We start from the raw sequence: 20,548 nt of genomic DNA, 5'->3' as shown, positions 1-20,548 counted from the left end.
AGGTTACCTCCTAGATAAAGTAGCTTGAGACTCAGCGTCTTAGAATGTGATGACTTCCGTAAGAGATGTGTGGTAGCTAGATGATTTTTGTCCTCATCTTTCATCTTCCCAGATAACAGATGAAATGGACTTGTAACTCAAATGGATGGAGATGTGGTCAGGAGGAAAGAGAAGGTACCTGGCTGATTAAGCATAAACTGCCTGCTTAGAAATTGTGGCCGACTTCCTTCCTGGCAGGCATACTTTAAATTCAGCCGAAACCCTGACAGAGAGCAGAAGAGATGTTAGTCCATGTGGGTCCAGAAGCTCCTAAGTGTAGGCCTAAGAAAGGGTGAGAGTTACAAAGTAGCAGATTTAGAACCTGCCAAAAATGAAAGCAGTCCCAAATAGAATAGTTTGCCTTTGGGTAGTGAGTTCTCTGTCACTGGAGGTTTACAAGTAGAGGACTAATGATGTATCTGGATCTGGAATTTGCAAAGCCTTCATTCAGGCATGCTTACACTGCAGCAGGACCTTCCAAATGAATACACTCCTTTTTAGTACAGTCTTGACAGGATTTTAGGATATCTCACAGAGCATCAGGCCAGTCTGCCTACAGTAACATTGGAGAGTAAATCTATTTGTCATTTCAAAATAGATTGTTTCTAACAATTTGATTCTAGCTCTGTCTGGGTTCAAGAGTAGATTTCATATGACATAAGGAAAGGAATGCTGTATCTGCTTTTAACTTCTGGTTCTAGAGCTGAAATGAGGGTGGGAACATCAGATGAGACTGAAATGTATAACTCCTTCAGTGTTTTCTACATTTATCATTTCATTTTAGAAGTAATGTTAAATTCAACTTTTTGAAAGGAAGTGTTTATTTTGCTTTATTCTTTAAGTTTAAACGAGATCTTGAGGTTCTTAAAATTAAAAAAACTTGAGAGTTAACTCTTTTTTCTTTTTCCTTAAAAGCATTCACAGCTCTAATGGAGGGCAAAATCAATAAGCAGCTGAAGAAAGTTCTGAAGAAAATAGTAAAAGAAGCCCATGAACCCCTGGCTGTAGCTGATGCTAAACTAGGAGGGGTCATAAAGGTAAATATGTTTTTCATGCCTGCTAATCAGAACTTACCATACAGCATAGTAGCTACAAAGCCTAGCCTTTGTATTGAGTTGTTTGTTATAAGTTCTCATACATGATTTTTTTCCCTAGGCTACAGAATAATTGATTTCCAATACAATTATCAGGACCCAAGTACATACAAGTAATGCCTGTTTGTTGTAGAAAATATTAACCCCAAAAAGTAATAAAAATTAGCTTTACCTTGCCACCCAGAGATCTGTTAACACTATGTATATCCTGCCATGTTTTTGTTCAGTCACACTTCTTTTTCTTTCAGCAGAAATGAGGACATGACATTTCTTTTTAGTGTACGTGTTTTATTAGAAAACTTTAGCAGGAGGTAGAGTCTATGGAGATGAAAGTCGAAAGATTGGAAAAGTGAGCTCCCAAGCATGAAAAGCAGAACAGTTTGAGAGCTGGTCGTGATTATTTTGATCTTCAGTGGTTATAGTAGATATTTTTTTTTAAAGATTTTATTTATTTATTTGAGACAGAGAGAATGAGAGAGAGAGCACATGAGAGGGGGGAGGGTCAGAGGGAGAAGCAGACTCTCTGCCGAGCAGGGAGCCCGATGCGGGACTCGATCCAGGGACTCCAGGATCATGACCTGAGCCGAAGGCAGTCACTTAACCAACTGAGCCACCCAGGCGCCCTATAGTAGATATTACAGTGACAGGTTAATTACTGTGTTTGTGAGCATACCTCTGCTTTTTTAAGTAAGGTTTATATTATGTTGTAGGTCTTCTTAGGAAAATTCTAAGGAGATTTGAGGGGCTTTTTTTAGGTCAGGATTGTGAATTTAAGAAGTTCAGTTAAATAAACTGTTTCTAATACTGTCTGATAAGTAAAGAAGTTTTCTGTGATGATGTCAATCTCTATATTCATTCCATGAAGTGCCCACAAGTATTAGTTTGTAATTTTCTGTTAAAAAACATTAAATTTTAAGGACACCTGGGTGGCTTAGTCAGTTAAGTGTCTGCCTTCAGCTCAAGTCATGATCCCAGAGTCCTGGGATCAAGTCCCACATCTGCCTCCTTGCTCAGTGGGGAGCCTGCTTCTCCCTCTCCCTCTGCCTGACACTCCCCCTGCTTGTGCTCTCTCTCTCTCTCTCTCTCTCTCTCTTACAAATAAAGAAATAAAATCTTAAAAAAAAATTAAAGTTTAGCATAATAAATACAGAATGACAAATTGCTAGATGGTGGGATTATAGGTATCTTTAATTTTTTTTTCAGTTTCTTTTTTTTTAAGATTTTATTTATTTATTAGAGAGAGGGAGAGAGCGAGCACAGGAGGGAGAGGGAGAGAGAATCTGAAGCGGACTACACACTGAGTGCAGAGCCTGACTCGGGCCATCCCACGACCGTGACATCATAACCTGAGCCAAAACCCGAGTCGGACGCTTAACTGCCTGAACCACCCAGGCACCCCCAGTTTCTGTATTTTAAAAACTTAACATTAAAGGGGTGCCTGGGTGGCTCAGGCAGTTAAGCATCCGACTGTTGATCTCAGCTCAGGTCTTGATCTCTGGCTTTCGAGTTCAAGCTCCACAATGGGCTTCATGCTGGGCATGGAGCCTACTTAAAAAAAAAAAAAAAAATTACACTGATGATCACTCATACGTACCAAATATTTGTTTCTTAAGCACATACATACCAAGTATTTGTTTCTTAATCATGTAATACATCTAATTTTGCATGCATGTAGTTATTTGCATTTGATGAACTAGAACTGTAGATTTATATGAAGGACTTAGCAAATACAATGCAGAATGAAAAAAATGGTGTTCAGAACAAAATTTATTAGTGTGGGGTGTGTAAAAACTTAAATTGTAAAGTAAACCCTTGAATAACTTAGGGGTTAGAGGTGCCAACCCTTTCCCACACATGCACGGTCAAAATTCTGTCAGTTAAGCTGCCAACTCTTGATTTTGGCTCAGGTCGTGAGATCAAACCCTATGTCAGTCTCAGTGTGGAATCTGCTTGTCCTCCCTCTGCTCCCCGCCCCCCCCACACTCTCAGATGAATAAATGAAATCTTTCTTAAAAAATTCTGTGTATAACTTTTGACTCCCCCAGAATTTTACTACTAAAAGCCTACTGTTGACCAGAAGTCTTACCAATAACATAAATAGCTGATTAACCCGTATTTTGTATATCTATTAGATATTATATTCTTAAAGTAAGCTAGAGGGGCGCCTAGGTGGCTCAGTTGTTAAGCGTCTGCCTTCGGCTCAGGTCATGGCCCCAGGGTTCTGGGATCGAGCCCCCATATCGGGCTCCCTGCTCAGTGGAGAATCTGCTTCTCCCTCTCCCTCTGCTGTTCCCCCTGCTTGTTCTCTCTCTCTCTCTCAAATAAATAAAATCTAAAACAAATTTTTAATTAAAAAAATAAATCCTTGGGGCGCCTGGGTGGCTCAGTCGTTAAGCGTCTGCCTTCGGCTCAGGTCATGATCCCAGGGTCCTGGGATCGAGCCCCGCATCGGGCTCCCTGCTCAGCAGGAAGCCTGCTTCTCCCTCTCCCACTCGCCCTGCTTGTGTTCCCTCTCTCACTGTGTCTCTCTCTGTGTCAAATAAATAAAATCTTTAAAATTAATAAAGTAAGCTAGATAAAAGAATGTTATTTTTTTAAAAGATTTTATTTATTTATCTGACAGATCGTCACAAGTAGGCAGAGGGGAGAGGGAGAAGCAGGCTCCCTGCTGAGCAGAGAGCCCAGAGTTAAGATGTGGGGCTTAATCCCAGGACCATGAGATCATGACCTGAGCCGAAGGCAGATGCTTAACTGACTGAGCCACCCAGGCGCCCCTAGGAAAGAATATTATTAAGAAAATCGGGGGTGCCTAGCTGGCTCAGTAGATGGAGCATACAACTCTTGATTTTGGGGTATGAGTTCAGGCCCCACATTGGGTGTAGAGGTTACTTAAAAATAAATCCTTTCTTTTCTTTTCTTTTTTTTTTTAACGGGGGTGGCGCCTGGGTCGTTCACTCCGTTAAGCATCCAACTCTTGATTTCAGCTCAGGTCATGATCTCAGGGTCATGGAATCAGCCCCACATCTGAACTCTGCTCAGCACAGAGTCTGCTTGGGATTTTCTCTCTACCTCTGCCCCCTTTGTTTGTGTGCTCACGTGTGCTCTCTCTCCCTCCCCCTCTCTTAAGTAAATGGATAAAATCTTGAAAAAAAAAAAGTCTTTTTAAAGAAAAAAGGAAAATCGGGGACCCTTGGGTGGCTCAGTTGGTTAAGCATCTGACTCTTGATCTCAGGGTCTTGAGTTCAGGCCCCGGGTTGGACTTCACATGGGCATGGAGCCTACTTAAAAAAGCATGGGGGGGGATCAGAAGGAAGAGAAAGTACATTTATAGTACTGTACTGTGTTTATCAAACAATATACATTTAGTATTCTTTGTACAAACACACTACAAAAATGTGAAATGAGAAATTTTTTTAAGTGAAAAAATATTTAAACCTGTGCTGTTTTAATATTTAAATGGTTTTAGGAAAACTTTTTTTTAAGATTTTTTATTGAGAGAAAGCTAGTGAGAGCAAGCACATGCCAGGGCAAGGGGTGGGGCGGACAGAGAAGCGGACTCTTAACTGAGCAGGGAGCCCAATGTGGGGCTTGATCCCAGGACTCTGGGATCATGACCTGAGCCAAAGGCAGATAGATGCCTAACCGGCTGAGCCACTAGGTGCCCTAAAAACTGTTATTTCTCTTTTTTAAAAAAGATTTTTCTTTATTTTGAGAGAGAGAACATGAGTGGGGGGGGAGGGTCAGAGGGAGAAGCAGGCTCCCCACTGAGCAGGGAGCTCGACGCAGGACTCCATCCCAGAACCCCATGATCATGACCTGAGCCAAAGGCAGATGCTTAACTGACTGAGCCATACAGGTACCCAAAACTTTTATTTCATTGATACAGATGTTCTTCTTACAGGAAAAGCTGAATCTCAGTTGTATCCATAGTCCTGTTGTTAATGAACTTATGAGAGGAATCCGTTCCCAGATGGATGGATTAATCCCTGGAGTAGAACCACGTGAAATGGCAGCTATGTGTCTTGGATTGGCACACAGGTGAGATTTACTGGAAAATAAAGTCCACTTATTCCTGTTTAGTAAGCAATTGTGTTGCAATGGTTTATGCATATTACAAATACTAATTTATTTCTCATAGTAATTTTATGAGGAAGATAGTAGTAGTATCTTTATTTTATAGATGAATCTGATGCCCAAAATCAATTCATCTGGTAAGTTATGAAGCCTGGATTATAACCCAGGCAGTCCTCATCATAGGCATTTATCCTTCTTCAAGTGTTGAGCCCCACAATTCTTGGGCTTTCCCTTTTTTCTTTCCCTGATCTCTGCTGAATCATTTGCTATCCCTCCATCTTTTCATCTCCCCAAATTTTCTCATCTGCTATGGTCTCCTTCTGTGTGTATCTGTTGTTTGTTTTACTCTTGATTTGTATTAACTTTTTATATAATAAGTCAAAGAGAAGCACATTGACTTATCATGTTTAACCAGAGGTCCATTAGAACAGGCATTTCTGCTGTACTGTGATATGTGTTCTGAAAAGCTTGGCATCCTGTGAAATTGCACTAAAATAACAGGGTTTTTCAGTGGAAAAAAATAGGATTAAAGGTAGATTACTCAAAACCTATGCAACTTTATAACCAGAGCACTATCAAAAATAGCCCTATATATTAATACAGTTAAAAAGACATGTTAGATTTATATTAAAGTAGTAGTAAACAGGTCTGTACCTTTGGACAAAAAATAGCATAAATCAACGGAAGGGTTAAAACTGCTGAGTTACAAAGATGAACAAAATGCATAAAAATCAAGGATAACTTTGTAATAAGCATTTTTGAGAGCGCACAAGCAGCTAAACTGAGTCAGGATTCAAGCTTGTGATTAATTGACATTGTATAACAGTAGTGGTTCTCAATCAAGGGCAATTAAATATCCCTTAGAGGACATTTGGCAATGGCTAGAGACATTTTGGCTGTTATAGGTGGGGTCACGTCTCTACTAACATGAGTAGAGAACAGGAATATTGTTAAACATCCACGGTGCACAGAATAGGCCCCTACAACAAACAATTATCATGCCCATATCGTTAACAGTGCCAAGGTTAAAACCTTATGTACAATAATGTTCCTCTGTGGGCTTTCTGTTTTCATGTGTTAACCTGGTGTAAAGCCTTGAAACCCTGTAAAAATCATACATGAACCAATATGATTTGTACTACACAGCATTATCCTGTTTGTCTTTCACAAATTAATTCGTATTTCAGCAGGACCGATGTATTTTCTTTTTTTTTTTTTTTAAAGATTTATTTATTTATTTTTTGAGAGGCTGAGAATGAGAGAGAGAGAGAGAGAGAGAGAGAGAGAGAGAGAGAGAGCACATGAGAGGGGGGAGGGTCAGAGGGAGAAGCAGACTCCCCGCCAAGCAGGGAGCCCGATGTGGGACTCGATCCCGGGACTCCAGGATCATGACCTGAGCCGAAGGCAGTCGCTTAACCGACTGAGCCACCCAGGCGCCCCTGTATTTTCTTTTTTTTAAGATTTTATTTCAGAGGGACAGGACAAGCATGAGTTGGGGGTGGGGCAGAGGGAAAAGCAGACTCCCCGCCAAGCAGAGAGCCCTATGTGGGGCTCCATCCCAGGGATCTGGGATCATTACCTGAGCAAAAGGCAGATGCCCAACCAGCCACCAGCCACGCAGGTGCCCCTGTATTTTCTTTTTAAATGTGTATTTCCTAATTTTGCCTATTGTATTCTTGTTCAACTGGTTTTCCTGTGTTGGGAAAATTAATGTAGCTCTAAGAGGGATTTTGGTTTTAAAGTTTTTTAAGGGGTGCCTGGGTGGCTCAGGCAGTTAAGCGACTGCCTTCAGCTCAGGTCATGATCCCAGAGTCCTGGGATCAAGCCCTGCATCGGATTCCCTGCTCTGTAGGAAGCCTGTTTCTCCCTCTGCCTGCCATTCCCCCTGCTTGTGCACGTGCTCTCTCTCTCTGACAAATAAATAAAAATGAAGTTTCTTAAGATGTTAATTAAACTCTTTTCGTAGCTGCTGTCAGTAATTTTTTATCCCCCCCCCTTATCCTCAGCTTGTCCCGATACAGATTGAAATTTAGTGCTGATAAAGTGGACACCATGATTGTTCAGGCAATTTGTAAGTATAGTGCATGTGAGGTCTGATCCTCATAACTTTTTCCTGCTGTTAAAACTGTATCTTTTATCTTTTATAATTTTATCAGTTGAAGAAGGAGAAGATTAATTAGAATTTTTAATAGCGAAGTAAATAAACTAGAAAATGCAGACTAGAAAAGGCAAGCCACCCATAATTTGACTAGTTGGAGATAAGGTGAATTAACACTAGTGATGTTAACAAATTTGTCTTTTTCCATGAAGCAAATCAGTAAGTGGGATCTAGTGCATTGTGCTTTTTTCACTTGGCTTTTTAATAGGTCATTCTCCCATGTCATTAAGTGAATTTTGGAAATATCAAACTCTTTAAGTTTCCAAATTTAAAAATCCCTTTAAATGGCAATTGCATTTCTGGGTATGTACTCCAAAGAATTGAAAGCGGGTACTCACAGATACAGATACACCTATGTTTGTAGCAGCATTATTCACAATAGCCAAAAAATGGAACAACCTAAATACCCAGTAACAGATGAATGGATAAACAAAATGGGGTACATACACATAATGGATAATTATTTTTAAACCTTAAAAAGGTTTACAACATGGATGAATTTTGAAAACAAGCTGCGAAATAAGCCACGCAAAAAAGACAACTGTTGTGTGATACCACTTATGAGGTACCTAGAACAGGCAAATTGTAAAAGACCAAAAGTAGAAGAGAGGTGGGGAGGTGGGAATGAGGTGTTATTATTTAATGGGTGCAGAGTTTCCATTTGTGGATGATCTAGAGTTCTGGAAATGGATAGTGGGTGATTATTGAATAATATTGTGAATGTGCTTGATGCCACTGAAACCTACAATTAAAAATGGTTAAAATGGTAAATTTTATGTATATTTTAGTTTTTTTAAGCCCTTTTAAGTTCCTCTTTTTCATTTTAATCTACTGCAGCCTTGTTAGATGACTTAGATAAAGAACTAAACAACTACATTATGCGGTGTAGAGAATGGTACGGCTGGCATTTCCCTGAATTAGGAAAAATTATTTCAGATAATCTGACGTACTGCAAGTGTTTACAGAAAGTCGGTGAGTAACTTTATCCTTTAAGGCATTGAAAATAATTATTTGCATCCCAAAATACGAGTTATAGTAATTTTTTTCCTTAACAAGCTTCCCAGAGTTCCTTACAACTTATGTGTATTTTGGGAGTGTAGCCAAATTAGTGTCTGTTAGAATTCAGAAACTGGTAATTTGAACTTTCACGTCAATGGCCAGTACAAGAGAACGTGGTTCTCTGATTTGGTTTTTCTTAAATTGGCTTCTTTTTTTTTTTTAAGATTTTATTTATTTATTTGACAGAGAGAGAGAGACAGCGAGAGCAGGAACACAAGCAGGGGGAGTGGGAGAGGGAGAAGCAGGCGTCCCGCAGAGCAGGGAGCCCGATATGGGACTCGATCCCAGGACCCTGGGATCATGACCTGAGCTGAAGGCAGACGCTTAACGACTGAGCCACCCAGACGCCCTTAAATTGGCTTCTTAAGGTGGAATGTATCTCAGTGAATTTACCATTAATAGGAGCAACCGTAGACGTGGGCTATCCTGTGATATGTTAGAATACTAAAGCTGGTACTGCCCTCTCTACTGTTAGTGTTATATTCCATACCAGTGTACAGTGATATTACTAGTAGAACAACCTAAGGATTGTTAATAAATAGGACTTAACGAGGTTCATATTGCATTACCATATTACCACCCCAAGAATTCATGGCACTGACTTTAATAAAACTTTAGTTATAAATTGTCTGTTATAATATTATTAGTCCTGTTTTTGGGGGTATTTTGTTTTTATTCTAATTTATATCTTTTTGGAGGGAGATGATGGGGAGAGATTTTAATCTCTAAAAATCAAGCCTTACATAAGGAAAATTAGTAGGTCAAACTTGTTCGCTTTTTGTTTTGTTTAGGCACCCTTTTCATTGGCTTATCTCTACTTTTTTTTTTTTTTTGACTATTTGGATTTTATATTATTTGTTGAAGAGTGATTCTCCCTCATCCTCTGCAAACATTCCATAGGCGATAGGAAGAATTATGCCTCAGCCAAACTTTCTGAATTACTGCCAGAGGAAGTTGAAGCAGAAGTGAAAGCAGCTGCGGAGATATCAATGGGAACAGAGGTTTCAGAAGAAGATATTTGCAATATTCTGCATCTTTGCACTCAGGTAAACTATACACATAGAGAAACTAGTTGTGGTGGGACCGGCTATGTAATAATAATTTTCTGATGGCAATGATGATGTTTTAAGCTTACCATTCACCTGATAAATATGAGGGTGTTTAGTCACTACCTCATCTGATGCCATCTTGATTTATATACTAAAGGAAGTGGAGAGAATACTATCTAATTTATTTGTATTGTTAGCTAGCATTGTCTGGATAATGAATTATGAATCTGTTAAGAAGACCGAGAAATACAGCTTGAGTTATTTCATTCCAGCCTCTATGTTTGTATCCTGGCGTGCTTCCCCGCCCGCCTCCCCCACCCCCCCGATTTGGAGATCGCAATAGAGCATGTGACTCTTGATCTTGGGGTTCTAAGTTCGAGCCCCATGTTGGGTGTAAAGATTACTTAACAAATCTTAAAGATCACACAAAAAAAAGATGAAAATGTCTTTCTAGCCCTTGGAGTTTTTAAAAATAACAGTAATACTGACTAATATTTTTAGGCAGTGTAGTAGGTTGTTTGCATTTATTATCTCATAAAATCTCTCTTAAAATGGGAAACAGATAAGGAATGCTTTGTTTTCCCAGGATTACACGGCTGATCTATGACAATTTAGGACTCCATTGTTTCAGACATGTGGTTTTTATGTGATTTTTACACAAGTCATTTATGGTATATTCATTTTGTTCCTTATACTAGGTAATTGAAATCTCAGAATATAGAACCCAGCTCTATGAATATCTGCAAAATCGAATGATGGCCATTGCACCAAATGTTACAGTGATGGTTGGGGAATTAGTGGGAGCACGGCTCATTGCTCATGCAGGTGATGATTTTAATGTAACTTATAAATAGGGATATTTAGATTGTTTTTCTCCTAGGATTATTTTTTCATGTAAAATTACATTTATTAAAAAATTTAGGTAATAAATAAAAGTAGATGGTATATGGGAGAGGACTAAGGACCAAGTAAGTGTTCAATGATGATTCTGATGCGTATGCCTGATATCCTTTTGGATAATGAAGGCATCTTCAGTCACTACCTCTTCTGAGACACTTGTGGTCTGTTGTCAGATGTTTATTATCATTAATGAGAATAATCAGATGAATGCAGGAGGTTGAAATCAGTTAATATTTACTACCAGGTTAGGGGCACCTGGGTGGCTCAGTTGGTTAAGCACCTGACTCTTGATTTTGGCTCAGTCATGGTCTCAGCTTTGTGAGATGGAGGCTGCTTAAGATTCTCTCTCCCTCCCTTTCTGCCCCCCCACCTCTAAAACAAACAAACACAAAAAACCCTCATCAGATTAAATAGGAATAGTTCTCACAACAGGTGATACATACCCTTTTTTTTTTTTTAAGATGGTTCACTGGGCGCCTGGGTGGCTCAGTTGTTAAGCGTCTGCCTTCGGCTCAGGTCCTGATCCCAGAGTCCTGGGATCGAGCCCGGAGCCCCGCATCCCACTCCCCCTGCTTGTGTTCCCTCTCTCGCAGTCTCTCTCTCTGTCAAAAAATAAAATCTTTAAAAAAATAAATAAAATAAAAAAATAAAGATAGTTCACTGCTGAATATGCTATTTTAATATATTTGACATGCAAAATATTTTTAGTAAATTTATAATAAGACTTCATATGTGTGTATGGTGATGTTACAAAGAAGGTATGCTATAAAAATGTATAATTGAGTATTTGCAAATAGAGTGAAGTATCACTATTATTGGAGTCATCATTACAATCTGTCACAGAAGATCTTAATGTTATCATTTACATCAAAGTGTCTAAACTAGAATAACCCCTATAACTGCATCATTAGACAGCCCATTCAAATAACCTCAGGTTTGAGGTTGGGATCATCTGGCTGGTTTTTTGTCTGCATCCAAATTTTCATAGGCTTAACTAAACTTTTGTGGTCAGAGATGCAGGGATTAACAAGTTTGTGTTGAATTTTAAATACATATCTAGTGGTTGAGCGTTAATGTTGGGGGTCTGTTCTGACAAAATCTGTGCAATAAATCTAACAAAGCAGTAACTTTTTTTTTAAAGATTTTATTTATTTGACAGAGACACAGCAAGAGAGGGAACACAAGCAGGGGGAGTGGCAGAGGGAGAAGCAGGTTTCCTGCGGAGCAGGGAGCCCAATGTGGGGCTTGATCCCAGGACCCTGAGATCATGAGCTGAGCTGAAACCAGATGCTTGACAACTGAGCCACCCAGGCGCCCCAAAGCAGTAACTTTTTATACCTGATTAGTGTACTTACATCTCCTAATCCATATCTTAAACAACAGAGATAAAGTGTGAGAAAGTTATAACATAGTTCTATTGAGATGTCCTGAGTATCCATATATTTGTATGTTTTTTTCCTATCTAAGGTAGAATATTTGATGTCTAAAATCCTCCTCTGTGGTATGCTAATGGAATGTAGAATAGTTAATACCATCTCTCGGGCAAATAAGTTTAATTGCACCTTCAGTTTGTCGTAAGCATTCATTGTAAGCCTCTGCTTATGGTGCTACGTGGATAAATCACAAATGTTGAGGCTTTTTAGGGAATTTCAGACTATACAATCTATATCAGATTTTTATTTACTCTGGTGGCTATAATACTTAGATTATATGTCTTATGTTTAATACATGGAACTTTCAAATACTTGGAATTGCATTCCTTGGATGTGAGGGCGATCTGGCTGCGACATCTGTCACCCCATTGATCGCCAGGGTTGATTCGGCTGATCTGGCTGGCTAGGCGGGTGTCCCCTTCCTCCCTCATCGCTCCATGTGCGTCCCTCCCGAAGCTGCGCGCTCGGTCGAAGAGGACGACCTTCCCCGATAGAGGAGAGGACTGTTCTTTGGTCAAGGGTATACGAGTAGCTGCGCTCCCCTGCTAGAACCTCCGAACAAGCTCTCAAGGAATTGCATTCCTTGTAACTACTTCTTTTTTTTGAAGGTTCTCTTTTGAATTTGGCCAAACATGCAGCTTCTACGGTTCAGATTCTTGGAGCAGAAAAGGCACTCTTCAGAGCCCTGAAGTCTAGACGAGATACCCCAAAGTATGGTCTCATTTATCATGCTTCACTCGTAGGCCAGACAAGTCCCAAACACAAAGGAAAGGTGAGTTGCATTTCTTCTTCTTTTTTTTTTTTTTTAAGGATTTATTTATTTATTTTAGAGAGATAGAGGGCACAAATGGGAGGGGCAGAGGGAGAGAATCCTCAGCCAGACTCCATACTTAGCACGGAGGCTGACAAAATGATTTTTGACGAGGGGCGCCTGGGTGGTTCAGTCAGTTGGGCATCCGACTCTTTGGATCTCAGCTCAGGTCTTGGTCTCAGGGTCATGAGTTCAAACCCATGTTGGGCTCCACTCTGGGTGTGGAGCCTACTGAGAAAGCACCAGTGTAATTAATTCTCATTGCATATCGACGCTGTGCCACAGCTAGATGAAATTCAAGTCAGTGTTGAATTCTTTCCCAGCGCGATGACCTTTTGGTGTAGGCGGGCGACCCTTTGCCCAGGAAGAGGGTGTCGGAGTGGGGCCAAGCGGAGCAGGCCTCCGGGGGCCCTGCCAGGTCTGGAGTACAAAATGCTAAGCGACAGCAGGCAGCGCAGCGAGCCAGGCGCAGGGTCCCGGGCCAGCCCCAGGAGGGGCCGTCGGAGCGTGCTGAGCCAGCCACAGCTTCCCGAGGGAGAGCACGGCCCGCGTACGGGCGGGGCGGGGGCTGCCGGCAGCCGGTGGCCGCGGGGGAAGCCCCGGGGCCAGCACACAATGGGCGGCGGCGAGAGGCCAGGCGCCCGGCCAACGCGCCGCCGCACCACGTGGGCCGCAGAGCGCGGGCCTGGAGCGGCCCCTCGGCCCAGGCGGGTCTGGCGCGGCATACGTGCACGCCGAGTTGCATTTCTTCTGAGGCAGGTTGTTTTCTCTCCCTCCCCCACCCATCGATAACTCATTTTCTGCCTATTCTATAGTATGCAATAAAATTTTTCTACTTCTTTGTCATTAAATAGAGAATGGTGAATTCTTGAGTTAAAAAGCACTTTTGTGAAAGGAAATAACATAAAGTGTTGCTGGGGGCACCTGGCTAACAGAGTAGAGCATGCAGCTCTTCATTACGGGGTCGTGAGTTCCCAGCCCCATGTTGGGGATTCCCAGCCCCATGCTGGGAGCTTACTTAAAAAAAAATTATTACTATTATTTTTTAAAGATAAAGTGTATCTCGTTAAAGCTGTTTTTTTTTTTGCTATATTAGGATTTTTCTAGAATCCACCTGTTTGTGAGAGATGGAGTAGATGGCACATCACAAATTTTCTGTGTGGCAAGAAATCAATTTAACGTCGTCATTTATGAATTTTAAAATAATAACCATGCACTGTGATCAATACCTAGTGGGACTTAAGTGAATCCTTTTAATAGCCCTGTGAGCTGTAGGTATCAATTTTATAGATGAGAAAGCTGAGTCTTCAGCAAATATTAAGTACTTTCAAGCTTTTTGGTTAGGGTACATAATTTAACAAACAGAAATGTTATAAAATTCAGAGCAGATTGATGAAAAGGGTTAATTAGCTTAAAAGGGGGGCTACGCTTTTTCCCGATGACCTCATGGTGTAGAATTAAGGTCACTGACATTAGAAGGGTAGTTTGAGCTTTTTTTAGACATGAACTGCTGCAGTATTATTTTATCCAACAAAACGAATGGGGTTGTATATAACCAGTTAACCATTGAGAGATTCAGATATAAGCTAGGTGGTTTGAGTTGTATGATTCATAATACTTCCTAATTCCTGACTTTGATAAAAAAATACTAGAGTGAATGATAGAGTTGATGATTTGCTCCAGTTTTCTCATGAATAAGTTATTGAGGATTTTATCATCTCAACTTGGAATATAGTTTGAATGCCTCTAACTTCAAGTTCTCTATCAGATTTCTCGAATGCTGGCAGCCAAAACTGTTTTGGCTATCCGGTATGATGCTTTTGGTGAAGATTCCAGTTCTGCGATGGGAGTTGAGAACAGAGCCAAATTAGAGGCCAGGTTGAGGACCTTGGAAGATAGAGGGGTAAGGACCGCATCCTGCCTATTGTAGAAGTGTTAGCTATCAAAAATTAATAACTTTAAGTAGTTTATGTACTTACTCATTTCACCTACTAAGTAGTTTTATTTAAATGATAAATTTTAGTATGTCTAATAACATCTTTTGTTCCTGCTATTGACAGTTTCCCGTATATTTACAAAGATTTGGTATCTTTTCTTAGATAAGGAAAATAAGTGGAACAGGAAAAGCATTAGCAAAAACAGAAAAATACGAACATAAAAGGTAAGTACATTTGGGGGAGGATGCGTGAACAATATCTGCTTATTAAATTTTAATTGATGACAGCAATGTTTATAATAAAACAAACACCTCAGTGTCTCTGATTTTTTTTTCACAGTTTTCCATATTTCTAATTTTTAATCACAATTTCATATTATTGTAATAAATACATACATGGTATATATTTTGGCTTTTTCTTCTCTTTTTTTTTTTAAGTCTTATTTATTTAAGTAATCTCTATACCCAACATGGGGCTCAAACTCATAACCCCGAGATCAAGAGTGATATGCTCCTTCAACCGAGCCAGCCAGGCAGGTGCCCCTTGGCTTTTTTTTTTTCTCTTCATATTTAACTAGTTCATTTTCAGATGTTGACAGTAAATAGTATTCAGACCCCACCATGAAACGAACAAAAGATATATGTAGGGAGGGGGATTTTGGTTATTTGAGGTGATGTTCAGTACTGATGGAAGTAGAATGTGGTGCAGTTTTTCTGGGAAGTGGTTTGACAGTATGTATCAGGAGTCTTTAAAATCTTTCTAGTCAAAAAAAATAAAATCTTTCTAGTCATTAACCCATAAATTCTCCCTTAGGACTCCTGTAATTAAGAATTTTAATAGTAAAATTTTAAACTGGGCAAGGAGTAACATCTTACTATAAATATATATTCATATATATTTAAACGTACGTATTTAGAAAAATTGCTTCCCTAATTCTGGAAAGAAACCAAAAGTGTTCTGACTATGGGCGTTAATATTTTATGTTTTATGAATTTTCCAAGTTTTCAACAGTGACCATATATATATTTTGTAATTTTTAAAGATTTTATTTATTTGAGAGAGAGAGAAACAGCATGAGAGGTGAGGGTCAGAGGGAGAGGCAGGCTCCCCACTGAGCTGGGAGCCCGATGTGGGACTCGATCCCAGGACTCTGGGATCATGACCTGAGTCGAAGGCAGTCACTTAGCCAACTGAGCCACCCAGGCGCCCTATTTTGTAATTTTTAAAGTCTAATTTGGTGTCTTTAGTTGGTTAAGTATGGATCTTTGTTTTTTAAATTATTGTTTTTAATGTATAAAAATTAAGCAGCCATGACTCTACAAATAAACTTAAGAAATGAAACATTCCTTGGCTTGTTTTGAACAGTGTTTTAATATTCCCATGCCATTATGCTTTTGACTTTAAACATATGCACTTGAAGCACCAATTATGAGATTTATTAGTTCTTGTTTTAGGCACTTAGTACTTCAGTTTTTTCATTCTACATTAGAACAAAAGCAAATGCAGGCTTTTCGGGAATCTTCATCCATATGCAGCCCCTTGTTCTTCTGCCTTTTGGGGTTTTGTGATGAAGTCTTCTGTGTTAACTTGATTTAGGTTTTTTGTTTTCATTGAATTTGCTTATTTCTAAAACTTGAATTGCTTCAGTTTTTACTTTCTAGAATAATCATTTGTTGTAAAGAAATTTTCTCCGTTTTTCCCCATACTGATTTACTGTTTTTCTATACCATAGTAATTACATTGATTACTAAATGAGAATTCATTTTAACTCACCACTTGAAGTGTGATTGACCTACTTGGAAAATAGTGCTTGGTATCTCTTTACCTTTTGGAAATTACTGGTTTTCTTAAACTGCCCCAAAGCTACTAAAATGAAACAGTTTTGTATACTTATATAAGTATTATCTAATGGCATTTCTTTTAAACTTCCTTAGAATGATTTCAGTTAAAAGTATTTATAGAGATTTTCTATAATTCTTTGACTCTTATAGTGAAGTGAAGACTTATGATCCTTCTGGTGATTCCACACTGCCAACCTGTTCTAAAAAACGCAAGATAGAACAGGTAGATAAAGAAGATGAAATTGTTGAAAAGAAGGCCAAAAAAGCCAAGGTTAAAATTAAAGGTCAGTTTGAATTTTTAAATGTTGCTTATATTCATATTCTTTAAGAAAGATGGACTTCATAAGTCTTGGGGAAGTAAGTACATGCCATTGAACTTTATTGTGAAACCACCCATATTGAAAGTTAATGGTGTTTTAAGCCATTGTGTTCCTTGAGAATAGTTACGGTATTACATTTATCAGACTTCATAGAGGAATGTGAGAAGCATTTCTTTGAATATATGGAATCACATATTATGCTAAGTGTACCAAACTTCACTTCCTACCACGTGAACTATTTTGAGAATCAGCTTAAAAAGGAAAAAAAGTTCATGGTTTTTAAATTAGTCTCTGATATATTTTTGTTATAGGTAAGGGTAGAATTTGCAGAAGTGGTTTTCTTCATTGTTTCTGTTATATAGAGTGGACTAGAGTAGTAACATATTGGTAACCATCATTATAATAATGATATTTAATAGGTACTCTCCAGTGAACTAGGCTATCTTGCAAAGTTGATAAGCAGGTAACCCCATTTACTAGAAGTACCTGTGTTGAATGCCTGCCAGCTAGTCTATCAGGAAAATCAGGCATGAAAGTAATGACTGATTTAAGTTTTGGATTCTAAATAGCTTAGTGGTCAAAAATATATTATCAGCAAATGTGGATTCCTGCCCTGGCTGAAGAAAACATAAAGTTATTTAACTCTTACATTTCTCTTTATTGATTAACAAGTAAGGTGATCCCTAAGTCCATTAATAGCATTTGAAACAGCAAACTCCAGTATCTTTACTTATATATCGAGTAAGCTTTTCAAACTTAACATTCTTATATCCTTGTCACTCAGTCTGTTGCTCCACGAATTTGTCTTATTAATGGCAGTTCTAGTTGCTTTGACCTTTAACCTTTAACCTTTACTCTTTTCTTACAACCCAAGTCTACTCTGGCAACAAATTTTTTTTTTTTTTTTTTTTTAGATTTTCTTTTTAAGTAATCTCTACACCCAGTGTGAGGCTCAAACTTAAAAATCCCAAGATCAAAAGTCGCATGCTCCACCAACTGAGCTAGCCAGGTGCCCCTATTCTGGCAACAAATCCTCTCAGTTCAGTTCTACTTTGAAAATATATATCTAGAATCTAACCACTTATCTTATCCACCACTGCTTAACAGCCACAGTGGCACCCCCCCATTAACCCTCTCATTTCGTTTTACTCCATTAGCCACACTGGTTGCCTTGTTACTCTTTGATTCTGCCAACTCTCCTCTCCCAAAATAACTTTAGCATTTGCTCTTCTACCTGGAATATTTTTCTTCAAGATAGGTGCATCATTCACTCCTTTGCCTCTTCCAGGTGTTGCCTGCCTGACTGTCCTGTCTGAAGTACCTGTATGCACTGCCTTTCTCAGTGTTTTTCTTCCTGCTTTATTTTTATTCTTAGCATTGATTACTGTGTAAAATATTGTATGGTTATATCATTTTTCCCCTCCACTCCTAAAAAAAAAAGATACATAAGGACAGGGATTTTATTGTCTGTTTTATGCCCTGCTGTATCCAGTTGTCTAGGAAATGGCCTGGCATTTAGTAGGTGCTAAATATATTTTTGGTGAACGAATTTCTAATGATAGGTACCTATTATTGAGTTCTTTTTTTTTTATAAGATTCATTTTATTTATTTATTTATTTGAGAGAGAGAGAGAGAGAGAGAGAGAGAGCACGAGCTGGGGGGAGGCAGAGGGAGAGGGAGAAGCAGGCTCCCCGCCGAGCGGGGAGCCCGATGCAGGGCTTGATCCCAGGACCCCAAGATCATGACCTGAGCCAAAGGCAGACACTCAACAAGCCAAGCCACCCAGGCACCCCTGAGTCTGCATTCTGATGTGCCTCGCATGATATATTATCTCGTTAAATCCAGTAAAATAGGCATCAGTGAGTTTTACAGATGAGTAAATGGGGTTTACAGAAGTCAATGACTTCTTCTCAGTGTCAACAGCAGGTTGAATAAACCCAGGTCTCTTAACTCCAGAGCACAAATTCTTTTTTTTTAAGATTTCATTTATTTTTTTGAAGATTTTATTTATTTATTTGACAGAGGCACAGCAAGAGAGGGAACACAAGCAGGGGGAGTGGGAGAGGGAGAAGCAGGCTTCCTGCTGAGCAGGGAGCCCGATACAGGACTCAATCCCAGGACCCTGGGATTGTGACCTGAGCTGAAGGCAGATGCTTAATGACTGAGCCACTCAGGCACCCCTTTATGTATGTATGTATGTATGTATTTATTTATTTATATTTATTTATTATTTATTTATATTTATTTTTATTTATTATTAAGAGAGCACAAGCAGGGGAAGCAGCAGGCAGAGGCAGAGGGAGAGGGAGAGGGGGAGGGAGAAGCAGACTTCCCGCTGAGCAAGGAGCCCGATGTAGGGCTTGATCCCAGGACCCTGAGATCAGGATCTGAGCTGAAGGCAGACGCTTAACCGACTGAGCCACCCAGAGCACACGTTCTTAATCATTTATAATGCAATTGACAATTTCCAAAAAACATTGGGTTTAGAGATCAGATGATCTGTTTCAATCCTAATTTCCATACATGGCTACATGATCTCGTGAAGTTAGTGGTCTTGGACTACGTAGATTTTTGAATTACCTTTGCACTTACAAAAATTTGTAATAAATAAACATTGGATAGTCAACCAGCATGATGGGAAAAAACAGATTCAAAAGGTGGGGAAGTGAGGTCTGATATAGTGTGTTAATTGTTGTGTCCTTATACTTAACCCCAACCCCATTCAGTTGAAGAAGCCCCAGTAGCAGCAGAGGAAGAAGAAGAAGAAGGAGTACTAGTGGTAGAAGAACAGGAGACATCTGTGAAGAGGAAGAAGAAGAAGGACAAAAAGAAACACATTAAGGAAGAACCGCTTTCTGAGGAAGAACCATGCACCAGCACAGCAATTCCTGTATGTTTGGTTTTAATACTTTGTTGGCATGGGCCAGGTCTCTATTTTATTGTACTCTCTATATTTGAAATGAGCAGGCAGTCAAGATGGTTTCATAGAAGGAACAGTAAAATAAAAATCATATTGTTATAAAACAGGCCATTTCCCAAACCTAGAATCTTATTACAAAATGGGTTTACATTGAGGAACAGAGAATATAACTTGCTACAGATTTTCATAGAGGTGATTTTTATATTTTTAGGTTTTAATCTTTAACCCAAATTTGTTTTTGAGGGAAATAGATCTACTTTGCTTCTTATAAGATAAAGTTATTATTCCTCACCCATACATTTACAGCTCTTTCAAAAGCATTCTTGTTATTTTCAGAGTCCAGAGAAAAAGAAGAAAAAGAAAAAAAAGAGAGCTAATGAGGACTAATTGAAGGGAACCATCTTTGAATCATCGGGATACATCACACTTAAGATTCAGTCAGCAATGTATCTGAGATGTTGTCTAACTGAGGGAAGGTTGGATGAAACAATGTTACTAATCATCTAAACCTTTCAAACGTATGTGTCTTGACACCAATTCTGTTAACTTGATTATGTCATCATTTCTTAGAGTCTTTGTTTCACAAATAAAAATATTTTCTTTGTATTTTAAGGTAGTTCTGTGATCTCTATATTTTAGGTAGATAATTATCCTTTCTGTATTTTATTTAGCATTTGATGATTATTGCTTTGATAATTATAGCCGAAAAGTGAGAGTTGTGAATTATTAATTTGAAACTTAGCCTTTTGGAAGGCTGTGATTAGGTGGACCAATTTAAGAGCCTCACTCTAATGTTTCTTTTTCCTTTTTGGACTGTCTCTTTTTTTCTCCTTTTCTCCTATTTTTCTGCCTTTGTATTTATTTAAATAAAGCTGTGTTTTGTGTTCAAAATTTTAAAATTAGGTGAGCAAA

General features: G+C 39.0%; 1 protein-coding gene and 2 non-coding genes across 5 annotated transcripts in view; all 3 read left to right on the top strand.

The window, feature by feature from the left end:
• The window catches only part of NOP58 (NOP58 ribonucleoprotein), a 32,838-nt gene extending 12,596 nt beyond the window's left edge, over nucleotides 1–20,242 (top strand). For all 3 annotated transcript variants that reach the window (XM_028123871.2, XM_028123877.2, XM_028123883.2), the window contains 12 exons: nucleotides 955–1,076; nucleotides 5,035–5,171; nucleotides 7,214–7,278; nucleotides 8,203–8,337; nucleotides 9,325–9,470; nucleotides 10,172–10,298; nucleotides 12,415–12,578; nucleotides 14,386–14,520; nucleotides 14,717–14,778; nucleotides 16,546–16,679; nucleotides 19,443–19,606; nucleotides 19,973–20,242. In XM_028123871.2, coding sequence (XP_027979672.1) covers nucleotides 955–1,076; nucleotides 5,035–5,171; nucleotides 7,214–7,278; nucleotides 8,203–8,337; nucleotides 9,325–9,470; nucleotides 10,172–10,298; nucleotides 12,415–12,578; nucleotides 14,386–14,520; nucleotides 14,717–14,778; nucleotides 16,546–16,679; nucleotides 19,443–19,606; nucleotides 19,973–20,023 — 1,442 coding nt within the window. In that variant the 3' untranslated portion in view covers nucleotides 20,024–20,242. The remainder of the gene's footprint in view (nucleotides 1–954; nucleotides 1,077–5,034; nucleotides 5,172–7,213; nucleotides 7,279–8,202; nucleotides 8,338–9,324; nucleotides 9,471–10,171; nucleotides 10,299–12,414; nucleotides 12,579–14,385; nucleotides 14,521–14,716; nucleotides 14,779–16,545; nucleotides 16,680–19,442; nucleotides 19,607–19,972) is intronic.
• Nucleotides 9,531–9,613, top strand: LOC114226216 (small nucleolar RNA SNORD11B). Its single transcript, XR_003612699.1, has one exon. It is a non-coding gene; the product is annotated as a small nucleolar RNA SNORD11B (small nucleolar RNA).
• LOC114226209 (small nucleolar RNA SNORD11) lies at nucleotides 10,446–10,529 on the top strand. Its single transcript, XR_003612698.1, has one exon. It is a non-coding gene; the product is annotated as a small nucleolar RNA SNORD11 (small nucleolar RNA).
• Nucleotides 20,243–20,548: the final 306 nt, after the last annotated feature.

The sequence above is a fragment of the Eumetopias jubatus genome, unplaced genomic scaffold, assembly GCF_037043125.1.
Source record: "Eumetopias jubatus isolate StellerSeaLion01/CBP00866 unplaced genomic scaffold, mEumJub1_p1.0 scaffold_3, whole genome shotgun sequence".
Classification (NCBI taxonomy): domain Eukaryota; kingdom Metazoa; phylum Chordata; class Mammalia; order Carnivora; family Otariidae; genus Eumetopias; species Eumetopias jubatus.
This window is presented reverse-complemented; position numbering and strand designations above follow the sequence as displayed.